This window comes from Stegodyphus dumicola, chromosome X1, assembly GCF_044657685.1.
Source record: "Stegodyphus dumicola isolate Sdum_Otavi_A_Nest chromosome X1, ASM4465768v1".
NCBI classification, from domain to species: Eukaryota; Metazoa; Arthropoda; class Arachnida; order Araneae; family Eresidae; genus Stegodyphus; species Stegodyphus dumicola.
The window spans coordinates 90,832,153-90,853,484 of record NC_140780.1 but is presented as its reverse complement, the minus strand read 5'-3'; the positions used below and the strand labels follow the sequence as shown (position 1 = coordinate 90,853,484).

Below are 21,332 nucleotides of genomic sequence, written 5' to 3'. Positions count from 1 at the left end.
CTAAGCAAACAGTAATAAATATTTACTAAGCAAACAGTAAATTCAGACGACGTTTTCATAATTTATTACACAAGCAAACCTTCAATTTATGCGAAAGTCTGAGGTAAGAGAAATGACCCAAAATAAATAATTACATTAACAGTTTAAAAAGATCTTCAGCAGTTTCAAATTGTTTTTATATGGGACTGATTTTTTAAAATCTTCAGGGACTGCAGAAACAGCAAAATTTAACATTTATTATTTAATGATTTTCTTACTTGAACTGTAAGAATCATTCAGTTGGGTAAAAGTCCCTTCTTTTTATAATCAATAACTAAACGCTTGCTCAAAAGCATTTGTCAAGAATGGAACTGATTGATTTCATTAGTCACTTAACACTAGCATTACGGAAGGTATCATTTTGACACCTAGCGAACTTTTATCTCTAGCAGCTTATCTCTGGAATTTTTTTCGCAAATTTCTTAATCTTTTCTCGACCTTTTCATAAATCATCGTGATTTACGAAATAGTAAAGAGTTCAAGAAAATCATATTTTTATTTTAGCCCTAACAAATGATAATACCTAGAATTACGGCAGGTGTCATTTTGACCCCTTTGAGAGAAAAGAAATGTGAATACATTTCATTGTATTATCTGAACACTGTTACTTCTGTAAACTATTTTTACTTGCACCTGCTAAACAAAATACAAAGGAAAAGAATATGGTGGGTCTGTGTAGTTTCACATCTGCCAGTCACATGATTTGAAATATGTGCAATACTTTCCTTTGCGGAATGAAATCGGAGAAAAGAGATTATTTCGAGCTGAACGTTTTGTAGATTTTTCATAGATATTTTGTTTATTATTCATAGCAAGTTTTAGCGAAAAATTGTATTATATTTACATGAATTCATTATAGTGATGTACTAATGGCACGTAGAAAAGGACTAACGCATGAAGAAATCTTGAAACTGATGCAAGAACTATCCGATGCCGATTCCGGTTCTGAAATCGAAAATAATTCTACAGATAAAGATGGAGATGAAACATCTTGTGATTCTGAATTTATTATAGAGAGTAATCAGGCAATATCGAACTCTAGCTAAGGTGAAAGAACAAATGGATTTGTTTCTACGAGTTCAAAGTCTGCCGTACCTAAGAATGGCAAAGCGGGAACAAGTAAGCGCTCAAAAGGGAATATGAAATTCAATGTAATTCAGCCTAACACTTGTAAAGAAATTGCTAGTGATGGAACTGTATGGAAAGTAGAAAATACTTCAAATACTTCTGGTCGTTGCACAATATCGACCCTTGCAAAATATCTTGCGAGAAAATGCAGGACCGACATCCTATGCTAAACGTCACATTTGTTCTGGTAAAGCTCTTAGTGCCTGGAAGTAAATAATAAATGAAAAAAATTTTACGCATCATAAAGGAGTGTACTGATGCTGAAGCCAAGCGTAAACTTCATAATTCTTTCACTATTTTATTAGCAGAACTGGAAGCATTCATAGCGTTGTTGTACGTAAGGGGGGCATTAGCCGTCAAGGGCTTACCAATTTCTAGTTTGTGGTTCAAGACTTGGGGACCAAAGGTTTTTCATAAAACTATGAAAAAAGAGAAATTCCCTCCAATTAAAAAAATGTAAGAAGCGAACTTTCTTCTTCAGTTGTGATGAAACAGGATTACATAACACTTACATCATATCAAGGTAAAAGGAAAAAAAGTGTAATTTTGTTAAGTACACTCCATTCATCAGTTGAATTTGATCTAATGAAAAGAAGGTACCTGATGTAATACAGTTTTACAATTCTACAGAATTCAGGGTAGATGTTTTGGATCAAATGGAAAGAAAATACTCCGTGAAAGCACCATCACACCGTTGGCCAGTACATGCATTCTACAATATTTTAGACTTAGCAGGCACAAATGCGTGGATTCTGTATACGGAAGTTACAAAAGAAAATATCAGCAGAAGGGATTTTCTATTGCGCTTGGCAAAACTAATAGAAGAATATATATCTAGTAAAAACAAATTTGTTCTCTCTTCAAGTGGCTTTGTGAATGGACAACATTCAATAGAATCAAAAAAAGGGGGCAAGAAATGTCAAGTAAGGAAATACAAAGGTTACAAAACTTCTAATATTTGCGACAAGTGTTATAAATATGTATGCGGATATTGTACACAAAAAATCAGAAAGATAAGCGTGTGTGCTAATTGCTGCGCTTACTAATATATTATCTGTGAATAAAATATTTCTATATATTTCTATGTACTCTTTATAGCAAAATGTTTGTTTTAAAGTACTTTAATATTTGGATTAAAAACCACTCTTTTGGAAAAATTTTCGTAAATGTTTATACATTTTATTTTCTGTGTTTCTGAAATGTAAGCTATCAAAAAAAAAAAAAAAAAAAAAAAAAATTACATTTTCCGATGGAAATATTTAAATGCTTGTTCATTATTTGACTACATACCTGCAAAGTCTCTATATTCTTTAAAATAAACTGTAGTTGTCATAATTTGCGTTATTTTAATTTCTTTTTCACAAATATATCATATAGAGAAATATGCAGATATCTTATCAAGGGGTCAAAATGACACCCGCCATAATTCTAGGTATGTGAAGACCATGGTAATTCTAGTGTTAACTACCTTAAAAATAAGAAGATTGCCCAGCAAATACCATAGTGAGTAGACTAATACCCCACCTATGAGAAGGGGAAAAGGCAAGCTGGTGCACCCACACTAGTGGTAAAGGAGTCAAACAGATCCACTGAATTAGAAAAAAGTTTTTAAACGTACTGAAGAAAAACCTAGAACTGTAACACAAGTCAGGCTCAAAACAGTACACATCTTTTAAAACATTCAGTTTAAAACAACTTTAGTTTTATGCATGTCTGAACTAAAAGAAATAAACATGAACTACACAATACACCTTTATAATACACAAATATGAACTGTACAAAAGTAACACAAGAACTGGCTCAAGGAAAAAATGAGACAATGAATTAAATGCTTTCACCATAATATTATTGAGAAAATTGAAATATTTCATCACTCCACTGTTTCAAACTAGTATTAAAGCCTTTGACTTCAATAACTGTTTTGACAATATCCCATGATATAAAGATACTTTATATTCACCATCAAGGCACATACAGATGAAAGAACATTTATTTTAATGTAATAAACATGCTTACTTGGCAGACGTATTGGTACAAACAATATATTCCACATCATTAGTATATGGATTAAGAAATGCAAAGCTGCTGGTCCTTAACCAAATCCATTCACGATTCTTGGCACGGAATCGATACATAACAGACATTACTTGACCTTTCAACTTCAATACTGAAATAAAATTCATTCAGTAAGTTATTATCAGAAATTAAAATTATTCTAAGTGATAATTTTGCTGTTTAAAAATTCACAACCCCCTTCAAAGCCTTCTTGCATCAAAACTATCGTAAAATTGAACATTTTATATAATAACAATTTTAAGAACGCAAACTACATTTGAAAACGCACAACTGCATTTCTATACAGTGTGAACGAAAAGATGGTGACAGCCATATCTTTGCAATTCCGTTATACCCCTTGCTATGCAACTATAATTACAGAACAAAAAGGCTGATCAATGTAACTTAATCACAATTCTGAATCACAATTAAGAAATTTTCATATTAAAGTGATCAACTTAATGTGCACTACTTAAAATAAGTAAAATCAGCTGTTAATTCAAAAGGCAAATTATAAGAAAAAGAAAAGGAAAAACAATTAAAAGAAAGTTTCCAACATAAAACTTCAAATCACCTATCTTAAACAGTTAACTGGCAGTCCACGACTTAAAAGCTACTATTAATTCTAGCTGCAATAAACAATAATAAAGAAGAAAAACTAAACTGAACCAAAATCAATCAATAATTAAAATTTATACAAAACTGAAAATGTAACTACATCACTGAAACTTGAATGAACTATTCCATGTAACAACAAAAAATTTATGAACTTTGATTAATAGCAATATATGTTCAAATGCTAATATAAGCACAGAAGAAAATAGATTATAAGTTTTCTTTACTGTAATTTCTAAAATAAAATTCAAAAGCATAAATACGTTTTCTCCAGACATGAAGTTCTTACATATTTTTTATAGTAAAATAGCCTAATTCCATAACTACAAAACCAACTGCTATGAAATTTAACCAACTGCTATGAAATTTTACCAACTGCTATGAAATTTAACCAACTGCTATGAAATTTTACCAACTGCTATGAAATTTTAACAGTAAATTTCAAAAACATGTACATAAAATTTCATTAAAAAAATTTTACTTTTACATGGAAAACTTGAAAATTTCTATTGATTTTCTATTCTTTTGCAATCTGACTATCAAGATAACCTTCTCTTCAAATAGTCTGTGGAAAGTCACATCATACACAGTAAATAAATACTTATATTTTGCTATCAGAAGCTTGTACTGTACTCATTATAGAAGTCATGCATGAAGTTATATCATCTACAAAGCAAAGATTTGTAGCATTAGAAATGAAGTTAAAGCATCTTTCAGCTATTTAGGTATGATGTTGCATTTTGACTGGGGATGGATGCAAGGAAAATTGTATTTCTTTGGTTAGAAAGATTTCCCTTTCACACTCTGTTCCTTTGTCACTCAATTGTTTTCTTTTAGTAACAGACAATTCAAACGATAAAAAACGATGAGAGTGTCATTCTGTAATGTACAAAAAGTAACATTCTCTTAATCTTTCCATGAATGTCAGAAGCACTGTAACAAGAGTATGTATTCCAATGGATGGTATTTCAGAGAGAACTCCAGTAGTAATTTCTTGCAAGCAGATTCCGTGAATTTTTTTTTTTTTTTTTTTAAACTACATTATGCTAGGATGTGAATAAGAGCAAGGAAAAATTTCAGGAGATTTAATGGAGTTTTCAGTTGAAATAGTTTGAAGAGTTATGTGTTGGTTGGCACCAAAATCAATCCATAAGCATTATCAATGTACAAAGCAATTTACTTACTTTTTGTTGATTACTAAATCCTTCATTTAAAAGGACAACTGGAATTGTATTTATGTTATACGTTTCACGTAAAAGATATTATTTTACAAAGAACTAGTCCTAATAGAAACAAAACCATAAATTTACAAATTTATTACTGATAATATAAAATCAGAAAGTTCCTTTCATTTGTCATTTTTTTGTTTTGTTTGTTTGTTTGTTTCTTTTCAGGTTTTTAACTATGCAACTCATTGCTTTAAGTTTACAATCTTAGTAAATCATTCCAATTAAGAAGTTCTTAAACATCTAGCCCTTAAAAGTCTTCTGAACAGGTGTCTGCTATAATATACCTTCCAAACATGAATACTATCATTATATTAAAAAAGAAACATTGCTAAAAATTCCAAGACAAAGTGCATGCATGAAACTGAAATCTACATAGCAGTACATACAGCCAGAGCCAGGATAAAGGTCTATTGAGGCAAGTCAGATACTTGCCTCAATTGATCAACTAAAAGGAGCCCCATGTCATCTAAGAAAACTAGAAATTTATTTCAAAAAGGCAACTATAATTGTCAATATTTAACTGAAATGCATAAAAAAGCAACATCTCAGAAGATATATAAATTAATTAGCTTGTTGTGGTAAAGCACATTAGTGGTATCTGCTTTAAGGGTGAGATGCCTTCGTGGAGGACATGCTGAGGGAAATAGCTCATATACACATTAAACAATGGGAAAACCATGAAAACACCCATGCAGCCCATTCGCCTGGAATCGAACCAGGTCAGAACTACCAGTGTTTAGCCATTTTACTGTTCAACCACTGGTGGGCATAAATTCATATTTTTGAACTGCACTACAGCCTATAACAGGCCAAGGTCATTTCAACATGCTTCCTCCATTGGATTCGATTACTCACTATGATCCACTAACAAATGATTTTTAAAGTCTTGAGATCTGCCTCCACACAGTCTTGTACATCCTTTGCAAGGTTTTAAATTAATAAGACTTTATTAACACTATTTCTACTGATTCAAAATTACTAACTTCTTGATATTTGTTTCTATTCTCTTATGTTATATAGCTTTGTATGACAAATTAGTGAAATGGAAATATATTGAACTATTTATAACATAACTCTGTTTTAAAATACATTAATTAGATATTCTGAATTCCTGATAATCCAGAAAATCTTAAGTAGAGAAAAGCTTCTATTTATCAGAGTGCTTTTAAATGATATGGAAATATTATATATACCAGTCAAACTGTGGTTCTCCATCCCCTCAATTATGTCTCACGAGCTTACAGTTCCTGTACCTATTAAATGTAATTTTCTAGTCTCATTTTTTTTTAAGAATAGCTGCATCTTGAAATAGAAATTTTGCAATGACAAACTCTTTATCAATTAGTAATTCTTAAATTACTTTAAGGTAATAATTGAATCCATTGCAACTATCCAATGTGCACTAATTATAAGAGCAGTGAACAAGATAGAAAAAATTCGGTTTCTGAAAAATATAGCATATTGATCATGTTTTTTTTAGCAGCTCACAGCCATCGGGGCACCACAAAAAATGTGAAGATCATTTAAAAAATAATACATTGTCCTCTCAGATTTTTTTTATCTTCAAACAAGAGCCTTTTTTAAGTTAGAGATACGAGTATATTAGGCTTTTTTAAGACTCATGCAGATTTTAGGATAGATAAGATAAAACATTCATATTTGGTTACAACATTTCAAGGCCAAGCAAGGCAGGTGATTTTTATCCATTTTTTGCAAACTTTTTAAGACCAGTTGCCATAGTATGCTGCACTCACACTTCTTCCAGCTGGAACTATGTCCGTCTTAAGAGATTTCTTGGTAGTCCTAGGTAGGGATCACCATTTAATTCATCTATGATTGAACTTGCCAAATTTTTGGGGACCATGAAAAAGATGGACTTCACTGGACAGACTTCAACATCATAATTAATTCTTGTCCAAAATTTGATGAAATCATGCTTTGCCTGATTATTCAAGATAGAAATCTCAGATTTATCATCAAATCTTCATTTTAATAAAATTGTCACCGGCAGTAAGGAACCCACAGGGCACAAGCATTTTCTCAACAAAGCTTTTCTTAAAATGCAGTATGTTGGTGATACTGTTGTAGCTTGAGAATCTTCACATGTTGTTTGACAACTTCTCTCTTTCCAGCTTGTTACAATATTTCCTTCTTACGTTCATGGTCTTCCTGTGGCTTTAGGTTACATTTAATATCCAACATGTTCTTCATGAAAGCGAGTAGCTCAACAGAAGACATTAACTATAATTTACTGCCTGATTCTTATAAACTTCATGGAATGGAATGCAAAATTTCATTGGAACTATGACATATTAGCACATAAAACTTTCAATTTTGAAATATGATGCTTGGTTTTCTACAGTTATAACAGACACAAACTGTGTTTCAATCACTTAATGCTGTACTCTAAAGACCTCAAACCAGACTCGTGCTTTTGTTTCATACTCTCAGCTGGAATTTACAAATACATATAACTTGCCCTGTTCATTAGGAGTTACTGGGAATCAATAAGATTTCTTATAGGGTATGTATAAGCATATCTATTAAAACTGATTAAAATATTTGCAGCATCACCTTCAGATCTGAAACCCAGCCAGTCCAAAATCAAAGAGACTTATACCAAATAATATGGCATAATTAAATAAGAGAAGACTGTGCATATATGGGAAGAAATAATAGTCAATCTGCATAAATAGAAAAGTTCTTCATTCTTCGAGTAATATGTAACATTCATTATATTTAATTATATTTGACATTCTTTTTCCTATTCAGTACACTAAAATTTTTAATAGGATCATTAGTTTCCTCATTTTTTCATGCACTCTAAAATGGATTTCAGAATAATATGTATTAGAAACATTGCATTCGATCTACAACATGGGCAATATTTTATATTAAATCTTCTAATGTATTAGAAAATGTCCACCAGAATTAGCTGAATTGAGAGCGATATGAAACATACCTTCTGTAAAAAATGTTTGCAGGAATATTAGCGTGAATCTTGCTTTGCATGACTGATTATTCCATCTATTCTATCAATGTTATACTAACCTCATCACTTGTCCTAATTGGTGTTTTTGTGAAAAAGTCTATATTGTGGAGGAGGATTTTTTTCTGACTGCATACCACAAGTTACAGTGTTACTAGCTTTTTCAATAACTTTTATATAAATCTGCAAGTACTGCCATTGCAATAAGGTATCTCAAGTCCTGCTTAGCAATATTAAAAATATGTACATTTTTTAAGTTCTATTGGAAAAAAACTAAAGATAGTTCAAAACCCCAATTCCTTTGAATTTGAAAGATTTTTGAATACCTTTCAAACCATTCAAATAAAAAAAAAATTTAAAATAGTAATACAATTTATTACTGAAAGTTTTTTTTTTTTTTTAAATAAAGTGAAATTTGAATGTGTGTTTAATGAAAAAAAAAATATAAGAATATGTTTTTCAAAAATACACCAGTATTTAATAAAAAGATATGAATGGAATTCAGTAAACAAAATATAAAATTAAATTTTGAATCTTGAGGTTCATTTTCTCAATACAGTTTGATAAACATATCTGAACAACAGCTAAAATTTCAGATACAGTTAAAAATTCAATAACCATAGTTGACTAGATCAACTGGTAGACAACTAAAGTCATGTTTGTATTGTAGCATTTATGCAACTTAACATAAGTTCTCGGAAGTACCAAAAATTTATTTCTCACTATTTATGCTAAGAATTATCCAGAAAACACAGCATACCAATTAGCTGATTGAGAATTCTCATGGATTTCATTGGTTGCCATAATGTGACAGTGTAAAACACAGGACTGTAATAAGACCGAGTTTAGTGATTCAGATACCAGTGAAATTTTAAAAATGATATTCATTTATTAGTGAGCAAATTTTATAAAATCTTTCAAACATTCTGAATTAAAAATATTTGGCAGTTCTTAAATTAGCATACAAAAAATAAAATAGCATTCAGATTTGAGTTTTAGAAATCCAAATTTTTCTAAAGATTTGTAGAATGTAAGGATTTGAATTCCTCATCCTTAGCAGAAACAGAATGTAGTTGATAAACTAATTTTTCTTAAAGAAATAGATCAGGTAGGGCTAGATTTTAAACTTCGTATGTTGGCTCTAATGTTAATTGCATGGGAAAAACAAAATTGCACTTTTAAAGTTAACATATTTTAAACAATGTTCCTTTTTGGAAAAGCACATGTATAAACCAATTTCCTTTAGATATCTTTCACAGGCATTCCTCCTCTTCGGCAGATATCCCTCATGTACTTTGCTAAATTTAAATAAAGCTTCATCAAATATCAATTTCTTTGGTATGGCTGGTTGTGTTATTTCACTAATTTTACTCTTCCAGAGTAGCACGAAAATATTACAGAAGCTATTTTTTAAATTTCCTATTCTGCACTTAGACAAAAAACTTGTCATACTGTTATACTTGCAAAGAGTATTAGAATTCCTTCTTTTAATTTCAATATACTTCTGCTAAAACTATTCAAAATTATGAACAGTGTGGATGGAACCCCCAAAATTGCTTAGTTTTCTATCTTCAAAAAGAAAAAAAAAAAAAAAAAGTTCAATTACATTGTACTATTTTAAATTCACCTACCATAAAAAAATTTCTGAATATTATACAGCAGAAGAAATAAATGTGATTAATATTTACATGTAACCACACTAATTACAAATAAAAGGCATAATTATCTTTAATCTACTTCAAATGCTGCTTTTCATGATGTAAATAAGAAGCTGTGACTCAGAAAATCAAGATGTGGCATTCCAAATTTCTTGAATCTAACATGTGCCTCTTACTACTCTTAAGTTCAGCCAACCCTTGTGCAGTATAAAGTCCGAGATCTGGACGTCCAAATATCCGGAATGATCTAAAATAAAGAACCTTAAAGCCACCAACAAAAATTTTTTTAGGAATTTTTTTAATGCATATTTGATTTCCTCCCCCCCATAAGAAAACGTGTGGAGAATCCATATTCTTAATTTCAATTGAACACTAAATAAAATACCTTGTTAATGAAGAAACAATCATTTTAGTATAAATTTGTGTGATCAATAATTTGGCTGCATATCTACCTGGCATACATCTCAAACCGAAACATTCCACATAGAAATATCATTTAATTTTACAACTACTAATATTTTAATTCCTGACGCCAACCTGGCGTATCATTATTTATTATATTTTTCTTTCATCACCGCATGTTTATCAACACATGAACTCTTGAGTAATGCCTCATGCATCGATGCCTAAACCATATTTTTTATATTAGCAATTGAATAACAAAGAGTATGGAAACCTTTTATTGTGCATTACGCTTGGGAATGATTACAGATCTAAGTTAAATGCGCTAAATGTTGACGAGAAAAAATGTAACAAAAATTTCTTTCCATACACTAAAATAAATTTTGTTAATGATACTCATAAGACAAAGGATTACATTTAGTGCTATTTGAATTACGAATAACTTATTTTTACTCACATAAACCCAGAACCGATGCCAAGACACGTATGCCACACTGGGTGGCAGAATTTAGGGAAGACAAAATTTCTGGCATTTAGAGAAGCACCGAGTAACAAAATTAAGGGATGATAAAATTTTTAGAATTCTGGAAAAGCCCTGGAATACAAAATTAAGGGGCGGAAAAAATTTAGAGCTTAGGAAGGAGCTTCATAGCAAACTTTAGAACTTCCAGAGACTGCATCAAACACTGCAACAAAACAACTAGCACCACCACCCACGTAACCTTATGTGGGAATTTATTTATTCAAGACTCAGCCTTAAGCATGTGCAAGAATTAGACGCAAGTATAATAAATAACTAAATTAATAGAATTCAGGCTTAACTGTCTCAGTGCACAACAGAGGCAAGACTTAACGGGACATTTTGTCTTTTGTCGCTAGTCTCATGCTACATAGCCAAAAATGTATAGCAGGCGTCTATGAATGTATAGCATTGTTACAGATTGTGTATTTAGTTAGCTATTTTTAATACAATTATAATTAAAATTGTTTCATATCCCCGTGCAATGCAACACAAGACTTATTTTAAGAGAATGCTATGCCAGAAATGTAAAAGTACAGGAGCACACGCATTTAACATTTAATAAATAGACATCTTGTAATTCTACTCTTTTGCTTTCCAGAAACCTCGAGAAAACAAATTACGAGAACCTTCTCATGACTCATTAAAAAGCTTTAAAGAGGTCGAAGAGAAACGTCTTAGGTCAGTTGTTTAGATAACTGTTGTTGTTGACTGTAGAGAATTCGTAGTGAGATCGGATTAGATTTCTCTGTGTTTTGGATTGAGATCTATTTGATGTTTCAGTAGTTTAAAATACAGCTGTTGATTATATTGCATGATAATGCAATATTGTATAAATATCATTGAGAAAAAATCCAGCATCTTGTTATATTTTTCTTGTGATAAGAACAGATTTTATTAACATTTTATCAGACTTGTGCATTCAATCTATTACGAACCCGTACGCACGCAACTTTTGTGATGCCAAACAATTTCAGATAATATATCAGACTGCGATGCTCCTTAACTTTCTGATTTGATCAAGCTTATTATTTTTTGCCAGTTGTTGTAATTACAGCAATTTTATGAAAACTAAAGTTTGAACCTTCGAATATGTCGAAAAAAGTTTCTAATTCCGGAGCTGCAACAGGATCAACAAAGCAAAAGCATATTTCGATATCCATTAAACAAAAAGTGGAATTTCTGCAGAAAATGAATATGGGTATATCCATCTCAAAACTATGCGAGGAGTGTGGCATTGAGGAAAAGCAACTTTATGAATTTTTTTTTAATTCTGACACTCCACTTGCAATGAATAACACAAAAATTATCCGCTATGCTAAATTGACAATCATGACAAAGTGATGGTTGAATGGGTCAGACAGCATTGCTGCATAATTAATAAAGCCATTGACGAGTCCAATGCTAATGGGTTAAAGATTCCAAAGCTAGACTAACAACTTTAGCATGCACAAATGTTGCAGGAAAGCACAAGTGTAAACTTTTCATAATCGGAAAAAATACATGACCTTGAGTATTTAAAGAAGTAAAGGTTTCCCCGTTATATATCAATGCAAACAAAAGAGCATGGAGGACACAAGCATTAATGTGTGGTTGGTTTGAAAATCATTTCATACCCAAGGCTCAGCAAAATTTGAATTTGTTTGGTTTACCTGGTGACGCAAAAATTGTCCTGATTGTAGATAACTGTTCGGCTCATATTTGACTTAAAGTTTTAATGAAAGATAATGTATCTGTGGTAGTCTTTCCTCCACACGGTATGTCCATCATTCAGCCTATGGATATCGGAATAGTGTGTGCACTGAAATGCAAATATAAAGTAGCATTTTTAAAATCAATGTTAAATTTCTTGATAATGGCAACACTATTCATGAATTTTTTAAATATTTTAGCACAAAATGTGCTGTGTGGAGCATTGCAAGATTGTGGGAGATGTGCCTCCAAATTAAAAAATACTTGGCATAACTTATGGCCAGCTACTATATTTCATGGTGAGGATGATGAAAGCGATAGCCACAAATTTGAAGGCTTTCGGGTATCACAAACCACAGGTGAAATTTTCCAATTAATTGATTTTGTAAAGAAATAAGGAGAAGCGGTAATAAATGAAAATGATATAACAGAAATTTTTTATTGCGATGACAATGCTCTAATCATCAATCAACAGACAGTGAAATCTGTAGTATGGTTCTAGATTCAGAAAATACTGATACCAATAGTGAAGAAAGTGACAGAGAGTCTATTGAAAACTAAAAAATTTCGATTGCCAAATTAGTCAGAATTCTCAACTCAGGAACTACAGGATTTGAATAGTGAAACTGTATAACTGAACAAGAAATTATGTCTGTATGTAGAATTGAAGAGAAAATATTAGCACAAAAAATGAAGCAACTTAAACAATTTGCATTCAAAGAAATTTTAATAAAGTAAAAATATAAATATTAGGCCCTTTTTTTAAATTTTGTTACCTTTTAGATCATAAATGCTTCATTATTCCATAAATCATGATTACATATTTTTTAATTTTGTAATTTTTACATGCCATTTCACAAGATTTAAACTGATGATCTAACATCCAGAAAAATCCTTAATACGGAATTGCTGAAGTCCCCACAAGTACGGATCTCTGACTTTGTACTGTATACGCTCTTTTGCGAATAAACTGAGTAACGAGCTTAGTAATAATCTTCGTAACATACTGTTGTAAAACCAAATTAAATGCAAATATTAAGTAATTAAACATTCATTTAATCTTCATAAAAAGTTCTACAAATATCCACAGTAGATTAAGAAAATTCAAATAAATAAACCTAATTAAAAAAAAAATATGTTGAAAATATTAGAGGTGGAGGAATGGAATTGGTACAATTTAAGTTTTGTTAATCAAAATTCATTTATTGCTCAAAAGAATTTTGGTGTTAAAGGGTAGAAATTAAAAACCAAGAATTCAGTGATCTTCTGCATGATTCGATGAAAAACTAAAACTCTCCCAGTGAAACAACGAGAGCTGATAGTTATGTGAATGGTTTATGAAAAATATTTCATAGCTTGACTTTATTCACAAAATCTTTTAAGTTCCAATGTTATAGTAAAAAGTGTGTAAATTATGAAAGTAAATACATTAAATAAAGAGTACACACATTATAAAATAAGTTTGAGTGAAAATGACATAAAATTTGTAGTAGAGTTAGTTACATAATATATACCTTGCTCAAAACTTTCTTTCATATGAGTTTGGTCCTCAGGGTGAAAGAAATCAAAGCATATCTTCCCTAATAACTCCTGTGGCTGGTAACCAAGTACACCTTGTACTCTAAAAATAAATAGCTGCATTACAACACAGTATTATGAACTGAAGAAACAAGACATTGCTTTAATGTTTATCTGTTGCACAATGGAATTTTTATACTTAGATAAAAAAGTTATTCATTACAGTAAATTTAGAAATACTGAAGCACCTCACATAATGAGTGAAAAATATCTTGTATCCTCCAATTAATCTTCGTTAAAGGATTTAGAGTCTACTCATTCCAATTATGAGGTCTGAAAAGAGTCCTATATTGTTATTTTTCATCACTACCTCCCTGTTCTGTGACACCTGCTGCCTTCCTTGGATGTGGCAAGTGTTTCTCGGGTTCCCTCTCTAAATCTGAACACTGATCCTGTCACCTGTTACGACTATGATAACCTACCATCAACTATTGGTAAGGCAGACACTTGAAAAATATGGCACCAGGACGAGCCCAAAGTTATACAGAGTCATCACATAATATGAAAATGTGGTCAGATTAGTTTTGGTCTTAATAAAAGGCTCATCCCCAGAGGATTGTATCTCTACTGCACGTTTTAACTCTAAAATTGCCTCAGTTATCCAAGTAGTAAGGTACAATTCAAGGAACCATAACTGATTTTAGGGCTATTTGCAGCTTCGCCTTAACACAGCATCTGCTTGCATGGCTTAATCTTTGAGATAAGCACATTAACTACTGGCAGGATAAGCCAGGTAGCTTTTTGATGTTCATAGAATGTTCAACCTGCACGCAACTTGATTCTGCCAAGTATAGTGCACACCTTGGAAATGTGCTGGGAGCTACACACATGGAATCTTATCTCGTATGCTTTAAGTAGCAGATACAAATTCACTACGCCCTCCACAACATCAGTCCCGGGAGGTGAGCCTTGATGGGCAATGTAAGGCTTTTATTGCGTGGGATGCATAATAAGCATATTTCAACATTACACACCTCATTTAAGTTTTCTCATGCATTAAATGCATCAAGTTGAGCAAATACTAAAAAGGATTTTTATATAAACAATGTTAAGCAAAAGACTAGGAGAATAAAATCAATTTTTTATTACCACCTTTTTATTACCCTTTATGATGAAAAGAAAAGTTTCTTCAGGGAAGCATGAGAAGTCATAATGCTACGTATTAATGCAACTGAAAGAAAGAAGAAAGAAAAAAAAAACTTTTTGAAGAAATAGATATTACACAGATTCCTCACTTTTAAAGCAAAAATTTATTTATTTAATAGTTAGAAGAAGTGCAAGACAGAGCCAAGCAGAGTCAACCCAACAAGCTGATATGAACAGAGTGACTGATAACAATGCAATTCACTATTTAAGATCTATATATTTGGAGAAAACTGATATCACTCAGAGACATTTTCAAAAACAACTTTCCAAAAAACCAAAAGCAGATATACAAGAAGATAAAGGGTATGTCAGTTTTCAACACCAATCAGTGGAAGACAATAAAAAGACTCAAGATTAAATAAAACTGAAAATCAGAAAACACATTCACGTAAAAAATTGCTTTTGTAATTAAAAGTGAATAAATTCCTAATATTTTTATTTTCGGCGGTGTTATTAATGTTCACCAATTTTTTTAGAATGTTTCATACTTTGGCCCAAGTTCAGGAACAGACAAAAATTACTTTCACAGCAACCTACAAGAAATAGCATAGCATATAACAAACACTACTTGGAAACAGATAGGGTTCGTTTTGTAAGGCACCATTATAGTTCATTTACTACATTTCATATGCTGCAAAAGTATTATACATTTCAATATCTATAGAACTGCAAAAACTTATCAGCAACATTAGAAGTATAATTATAGCAAAAATAGATAACTAGAAATAAAACTAATAATCTTAAACAAAGTAAATTACCTTTGGTCCACAAATGTAAATTTTCCTTCCATGTTATGTCGAGATATGAATTCATTTGATGAATTAGATCCCATGAGATCACTATTGTTGGGCGTACTTGTAACTTGAAGTCTTCCAATTGCAACAAGACAGCAATGGCTACTTCCATGTGCATCTTCGGGATCCAAGCGCTCCATTTGAACACCTGGAGGGAAAATATCTAATCAAACAATTTCAAATGTTTAAACTGCTTATTAAAACATATCATGCATAAAAATATAAATGAAAAATTAACATATAAAATTAAAATATGCATAAAAACATTAAATGAAATGTTAAAAATATTGTATCAGCAAAAAATTAATCCAAGCAACTCATTCAGAAAAATAGCAGAAAACTCATTAACACATGAAATATTTAAGACAGTATTATATCTGCACAAAAAATAATGCCAGTTTTGATATTTTGCAAGAATTTTGTCTTACACACATATCAAATAATAAATATATAGAAATAATGATTTAAAGTCAACAAAGAACATTAATTGCACTGACAGTTGCTCACAGGCCTGGATTAAAATAATTTATACAAATAAAGTTACATTTTTAAACAATCTTTATCGTCACAATACAGTTTTTTTCCCCTTTGCAGATGTTTTATATTTTAAATAATAATTTTGAGTTAATTTATTGTACAATTATAATTAAATAAAAACATCTAAACCAAACTTAATAATCATAACTGAATTCCAGTACAAAATCAGATTCAGAATGAACAGAACTTTGACATTCCTGGATTTCGGAAATTTCCAGCTTTTAGACCATTAATTTAAACCTATACTAAGATGACATGCACAAATTATAATATTAAAAACATGAAATTATTGCTTCTGGAAAAATAAAGCATTAATGACCTATTCAACTAACAATTATTAAATGTAGAAATTACTTATTTAAATGGTTTTCATAAAAAGGGTTCCATCTTAAAAAGCCTATTTTAGGCTCTCAAGTACATTAAAGAAACATATGGCAAATTTTAAGTGAATTGGTCAATAACTGCTTTAGCTATCACTTTTTAAAAGCTGATATATGAGCAAAAGCATAGTTTCCCCAAGAATACATTTAAACTTACTTTATAAATCACATTTCTTTATTTTATAAATTTAAAAACTTCCAAATTTATACATCACACTTTCTACTATCGCAATTTTAGAAAAATTTGATTTCCTTTACCTCTTGTTACTAGCATGTTTTGGTAATGGTCATGAATGCCATTTAGAGTTACCAATGCGTTCATTATGAAGAGTTTCGAGTCTTTCAATAGTAAAAGGTTCAGAAGTAACATAATAAAGTCAAGATTATTTGAAATCTTAAGATTCACAAGAGCAATATATGCACCCAGAGTAATTGTTAGGAGCTCAATAAACACATCTTTTAGCACAACTTGCCATAAAAATACATTATAACTTCATCTGCATTTTGATTTCCCATAAAAGCATTTTTTCAGCAATATTTGGTCACAAAGTTCAAAATACAAAAGCTTTAAATCATTATTAATCTTTGAGAAAAGCCTTTAGACTTCCCTGTATATTTTTGCCTTCAACTATAGAACATTGTTGAGACAGTGTTCATGCATTGTTTCATTTAGACCTGAACAACTGTGATAAAAGGTTGCTAAAACTGTGGTCTGCATTGCACACAAATTATTTGAATTGCTAGCGAGTTGTGATAACATTCTAGTTTTGCATTTTATTAATTAATTTTCTGCCTTTTATTAATTATTATTATTTATTTATTATTTCTGCCTTTTTGCATTTTATTAATTTATTTGGTTCCCAAACCCTTATGATTAGCTTTGAATTTATAAAAATGCATCACTATGCTTTTTTGTATATCCTGATATATTAAAATTTTGTGATGGTGCTTTTCTATATACATCTTTAGCAGCTACATATCCTTAAGAATCACCACATCATAAAATTCTACATATTTCAGTTGCTTCAACTGGCTTGAGCATTCAAATATCTGATATGGACCGACTTCATACCTGACAATGCTTAAAGCTATAGAAATGATTAAAAATTAAAGTTTAGTGGAAACTTTCAGCAAATAAGAATATAACTGATTTAATGAAAAATAAATTTATTTTAATGTAGACTGTTAGTACTGCAATGTCTAACTACTACATAAGCATTCCTAATTTAAATTGAGTTCTTTTCCAAAATTAATGCATAATAAACAGAAGCTCAAAAACAGTTTTTTAGAATAATATATTTTAGTTTTAAAAATTAGAAAAGAAAGCTTATTTAATCATGTACTGCTTTATACTGTTTATTGAAAATTAGTAAGTGATATATTTCAGGTAACAGAATGAATTGAAGTCATTAAAAATGTCAAATTATTTAGTATGCAAATGCATAATTTAAAACAAATTCCATTTCATTCGTCTTTTTTTTCCATTTGTCTAAAACTAAATTCCCTACCTCACTAAGCGAACGTGTTCACTCGGGTATCAAAATGTAGGTAATTTCTTAGTGCAAAGAGTTTTTCAAATTGAATGGAAAATTGTTTGTTATGCAGTGTGTCTGCAAAAATTGTGGGACAATAGTTACACGATAATTTGTTGTTGTCTTCAATACTGTATTATATTATGCTACATAATTTAGCACATTAAGAGAAATTTCCAGATAATTTCAGCTGCCCAGTCAGCAAAATTCTCTCCTGTTTGAAATTGTCATCCCATGTGAATTTTTCTATTTCCTCTTATGCTCTCAAATAATGTACAAATCTAAACCAGTTTCAAACTCCAGACTGCTTTTGAAGCAGCTTTGACATCAACCATGGCAGCATATTTTATATGGTGGAATTTAAATTCTATGATATATTAGCGAGTATCTTTACTTGCAGTTACTCGAAAAACTTCATTGTCTGGTCATGCGAATTCTATACTGACACATTTGAATTAACTGTTTTTCTCTTTTTTATTGAAAATTTGGCAGCTATTCATTAGTTTCATTAACACCTCAGACATTATGCTGTCATATCAAAACTATTTCAGAAATGAGTGGCCAAGGTATGCCCTCAGGAATTTGTACTTGAATGTAGTTGCTGAGATATATGTCTAATGAATGTCAAAGGCATTCAGTCACTTAAAAGGTCAAGGTTCAGAAATTCAGATGGGGAACATGTGTTGTCTTATACAATGATTTGTACATTATTTGAGAGCTTTTACATCCTGTTTGTTTTCTCGGAGCTCAACAGACAGTGACATTTCACAAATGCTACTCTAATCCATTCTGAACATCTTACAGAAATAGAAGTTGGAATTTTATTGATGGGAGAGTAAACAACCCGAAAGTTAAATTTCTGCAAAATATGTGCAACTTTATAGCTAATTGATGGAAAGAAGGGAATGACAACAGAATTTTTATAATCTCCTAAAATAAGAGTGTGGCTTTTAGTGTGTTCAGATGAGAATTTTTTAACTGCTTGATTAATAATGTTGGGTGAAAAGCCCCTGTCAATAGCTATTGCTTTTAAATAATTTAGTTCTTCATCAAGGGCTAGTTTGGAGGAGCAAACTTGAAGAGCATGGAAAACATAGGAATAAAATGAAGCTAACTTTTGTTTAGTCGGATGACATGATTTAAAGTGTGGTGGAAGGCAAACCGATGAAGGTTTACGGTAAACTGTAGTACTGAAGTTGGATGTGTTACGTGTGACCAGAATGTCGAGAAACGGAAGAGAATTGCAAGTCTCAAGTTCAAAAGTGAACCGAATAGCAGGATCAATAGAATTCATTGTTGAAAGAACTCTATTTAAATCATCTTTATTACCTTCAAACAGGGTAAAAGTATCGTCTACGTAGCGGAACCATGCCGGGAAGTTTAAAGTTTCAAACAATTTTGATTCATAATAATGCATGTAGATATCAGCCAGGATGGGACTGAGGGGGCTTCCCATGGCTAATCCCTCAGTTTGCTTGTAATATTTATTTTGGAAAACAAAATGTGTTTGTTTCAAACAGAGTTGAGTGAGAGAAATTAGCTCATCAATTTCGATGCAAGAGAAAGGAAATTCACGAAGTCTGGTTTCTAGACATCTTAATGCACCCTCCACTGGGACATTGAATAATGATTTTACATCAAAAGAAACCATGAGTAAATTACGAGGAGAAATGTTTTTAACCTTTTTTACAAACTCTATTGAAATTTTATGGTGTAAATGTTATTGTCTAATAGAGTGGAAAATCTAGAAACTAAATATTTAGCTAATGGATACGAGGCAGTACCTAAATTTGATACAATAGGGCGGAAAGGAATACCACTTTTATGAATTTTGGGAAGAGCATATAATCTGGCACAATTCGCAACAGATGGGATAAGCGAATGTTTTAAGTTGCTTGAAATGATTTGCGAAGATTTGATCGCAGTTTTTATTTTGGATAAGTCCGAAGGTGAAGGATCTTTAGGGATCGGATTATATGGTCCTTCGTTTACGAGTTTAGTGGCACCATCGATGTAAGTGTTCTTATCCATGACGACTATCTGGCCACCTTTGTCGGCCTTTGAAATGACAATATCCGGGTTAGAATGAATCTCGCGCATTGTAGCTCTTTCTCTCGCAGTTAGATTTGGTTTCAAAGGTTTATTATTGAATTTCACATTATGAGCGATAAGATGCCTAATCATTTCTTTCTGTGAATCTGAAACTTTACTGAACTTGAAAGCTTTTTCGATAGGAGCCAAAATCTTTGGAATCGAGGGTTTACAGGTTTGTGAGAAGTTAAAATTATATTTTAGAATTCTCTCTTGTTCTTCTGAAAGACTAACATTAGAAATATTAACTATTGGCTTGATGTTTACAATGGGAAGATTTTTTGAACTACTTGAACTGGAAGACTGTAAAAGAAGTTTTTCGAATTTAACTGCAAGGGTGTTTTTATGACGGTTAACTGCATTCTCCGTTCTAGACCAAGACTTTTGTTCAAGGGCAGTGAATTTTGGATATGATTTAGCGAGTTCCAGATGAAGCTTATAGAGTTCATGTTCAATTTTGGACAATTGTTGACGTGTATCCCTTATCACGGACCGAAGTAAGGCAAGCTTGCAATTTAACAGAATTCTTGAAACGCGACTCGACTTATTGTGTCTTAATTATGTATTATTTTGTTGTGTACAATTATTATATTATTTTACTGTGATTAATGAATTTGTAATGTTCGTATTTAAGAATTAATGTATAATATTTAGTATTGTTTAAACTTTTCGTTCGTTTACGGCAAAGCTCTTTGAAGTTTAGCTGAAGAATAGATTCAGAAAAAAGGGCACAAATGTATTTCCGTTTCTCACGAGTCGGCTTTCTGTGGGTGTTGGGGGTCGGACTGCCCAGCTGCATTTTCCTCTTTCGCTGGGTTGACCACTTGCTTAAAGGTGTGGAGGAGAGAAAGTATTTCGGCTTTTTCTGAAGTGGAGAACTGGGTAACTTGTTTATTACTTAAGGATGTCGCAAGTTTAACTGAATTACAATTGGAAACATTCCTTCT

The 21,332-nt window shown here is 31.3% G+C and overlaps 1 protein-coding gene across 5 annotated transcripts in view; it reads right to left on the bottom strand.

Annotated features, from left to right (window-relative positions):
* The window catches only part of tgo (Aryl hydrocarbon receptor nuclear translocator homolog tgo), a 173,363-nt gene that overhangs the window by 16,687 nt on the left and 135,344 nt on the right, over positions 1 to 21,332 (bottom strand). For 4 of the 5 annotated variants that reach the window (XM_085807169.1, XM_085807170.1, XM_085807172.1 and 1 more), the window contains 3 exons: positions 15,810 to 16,008; positions 13,842 to 13,948; positions 3,184 to 3,334 (listed from right to left, as the gene is read on the bottom strand). In XM_085807169.1, the coding sequence (XP_085663295.1) occupies positions 3,184 to 3,334; positions 13,842 to 13,948; positions 15,810 to 16,008 (457 nt within the window). The remainder of the gene's footprint in view (positions 1 to 3,183; positions 3,335 to 13,841; positions 13,949 to 15,809; positions 16,009 to 21,332) is intronic. The other variant, XM_085807171.1, reaches the window with a different exon arrangement.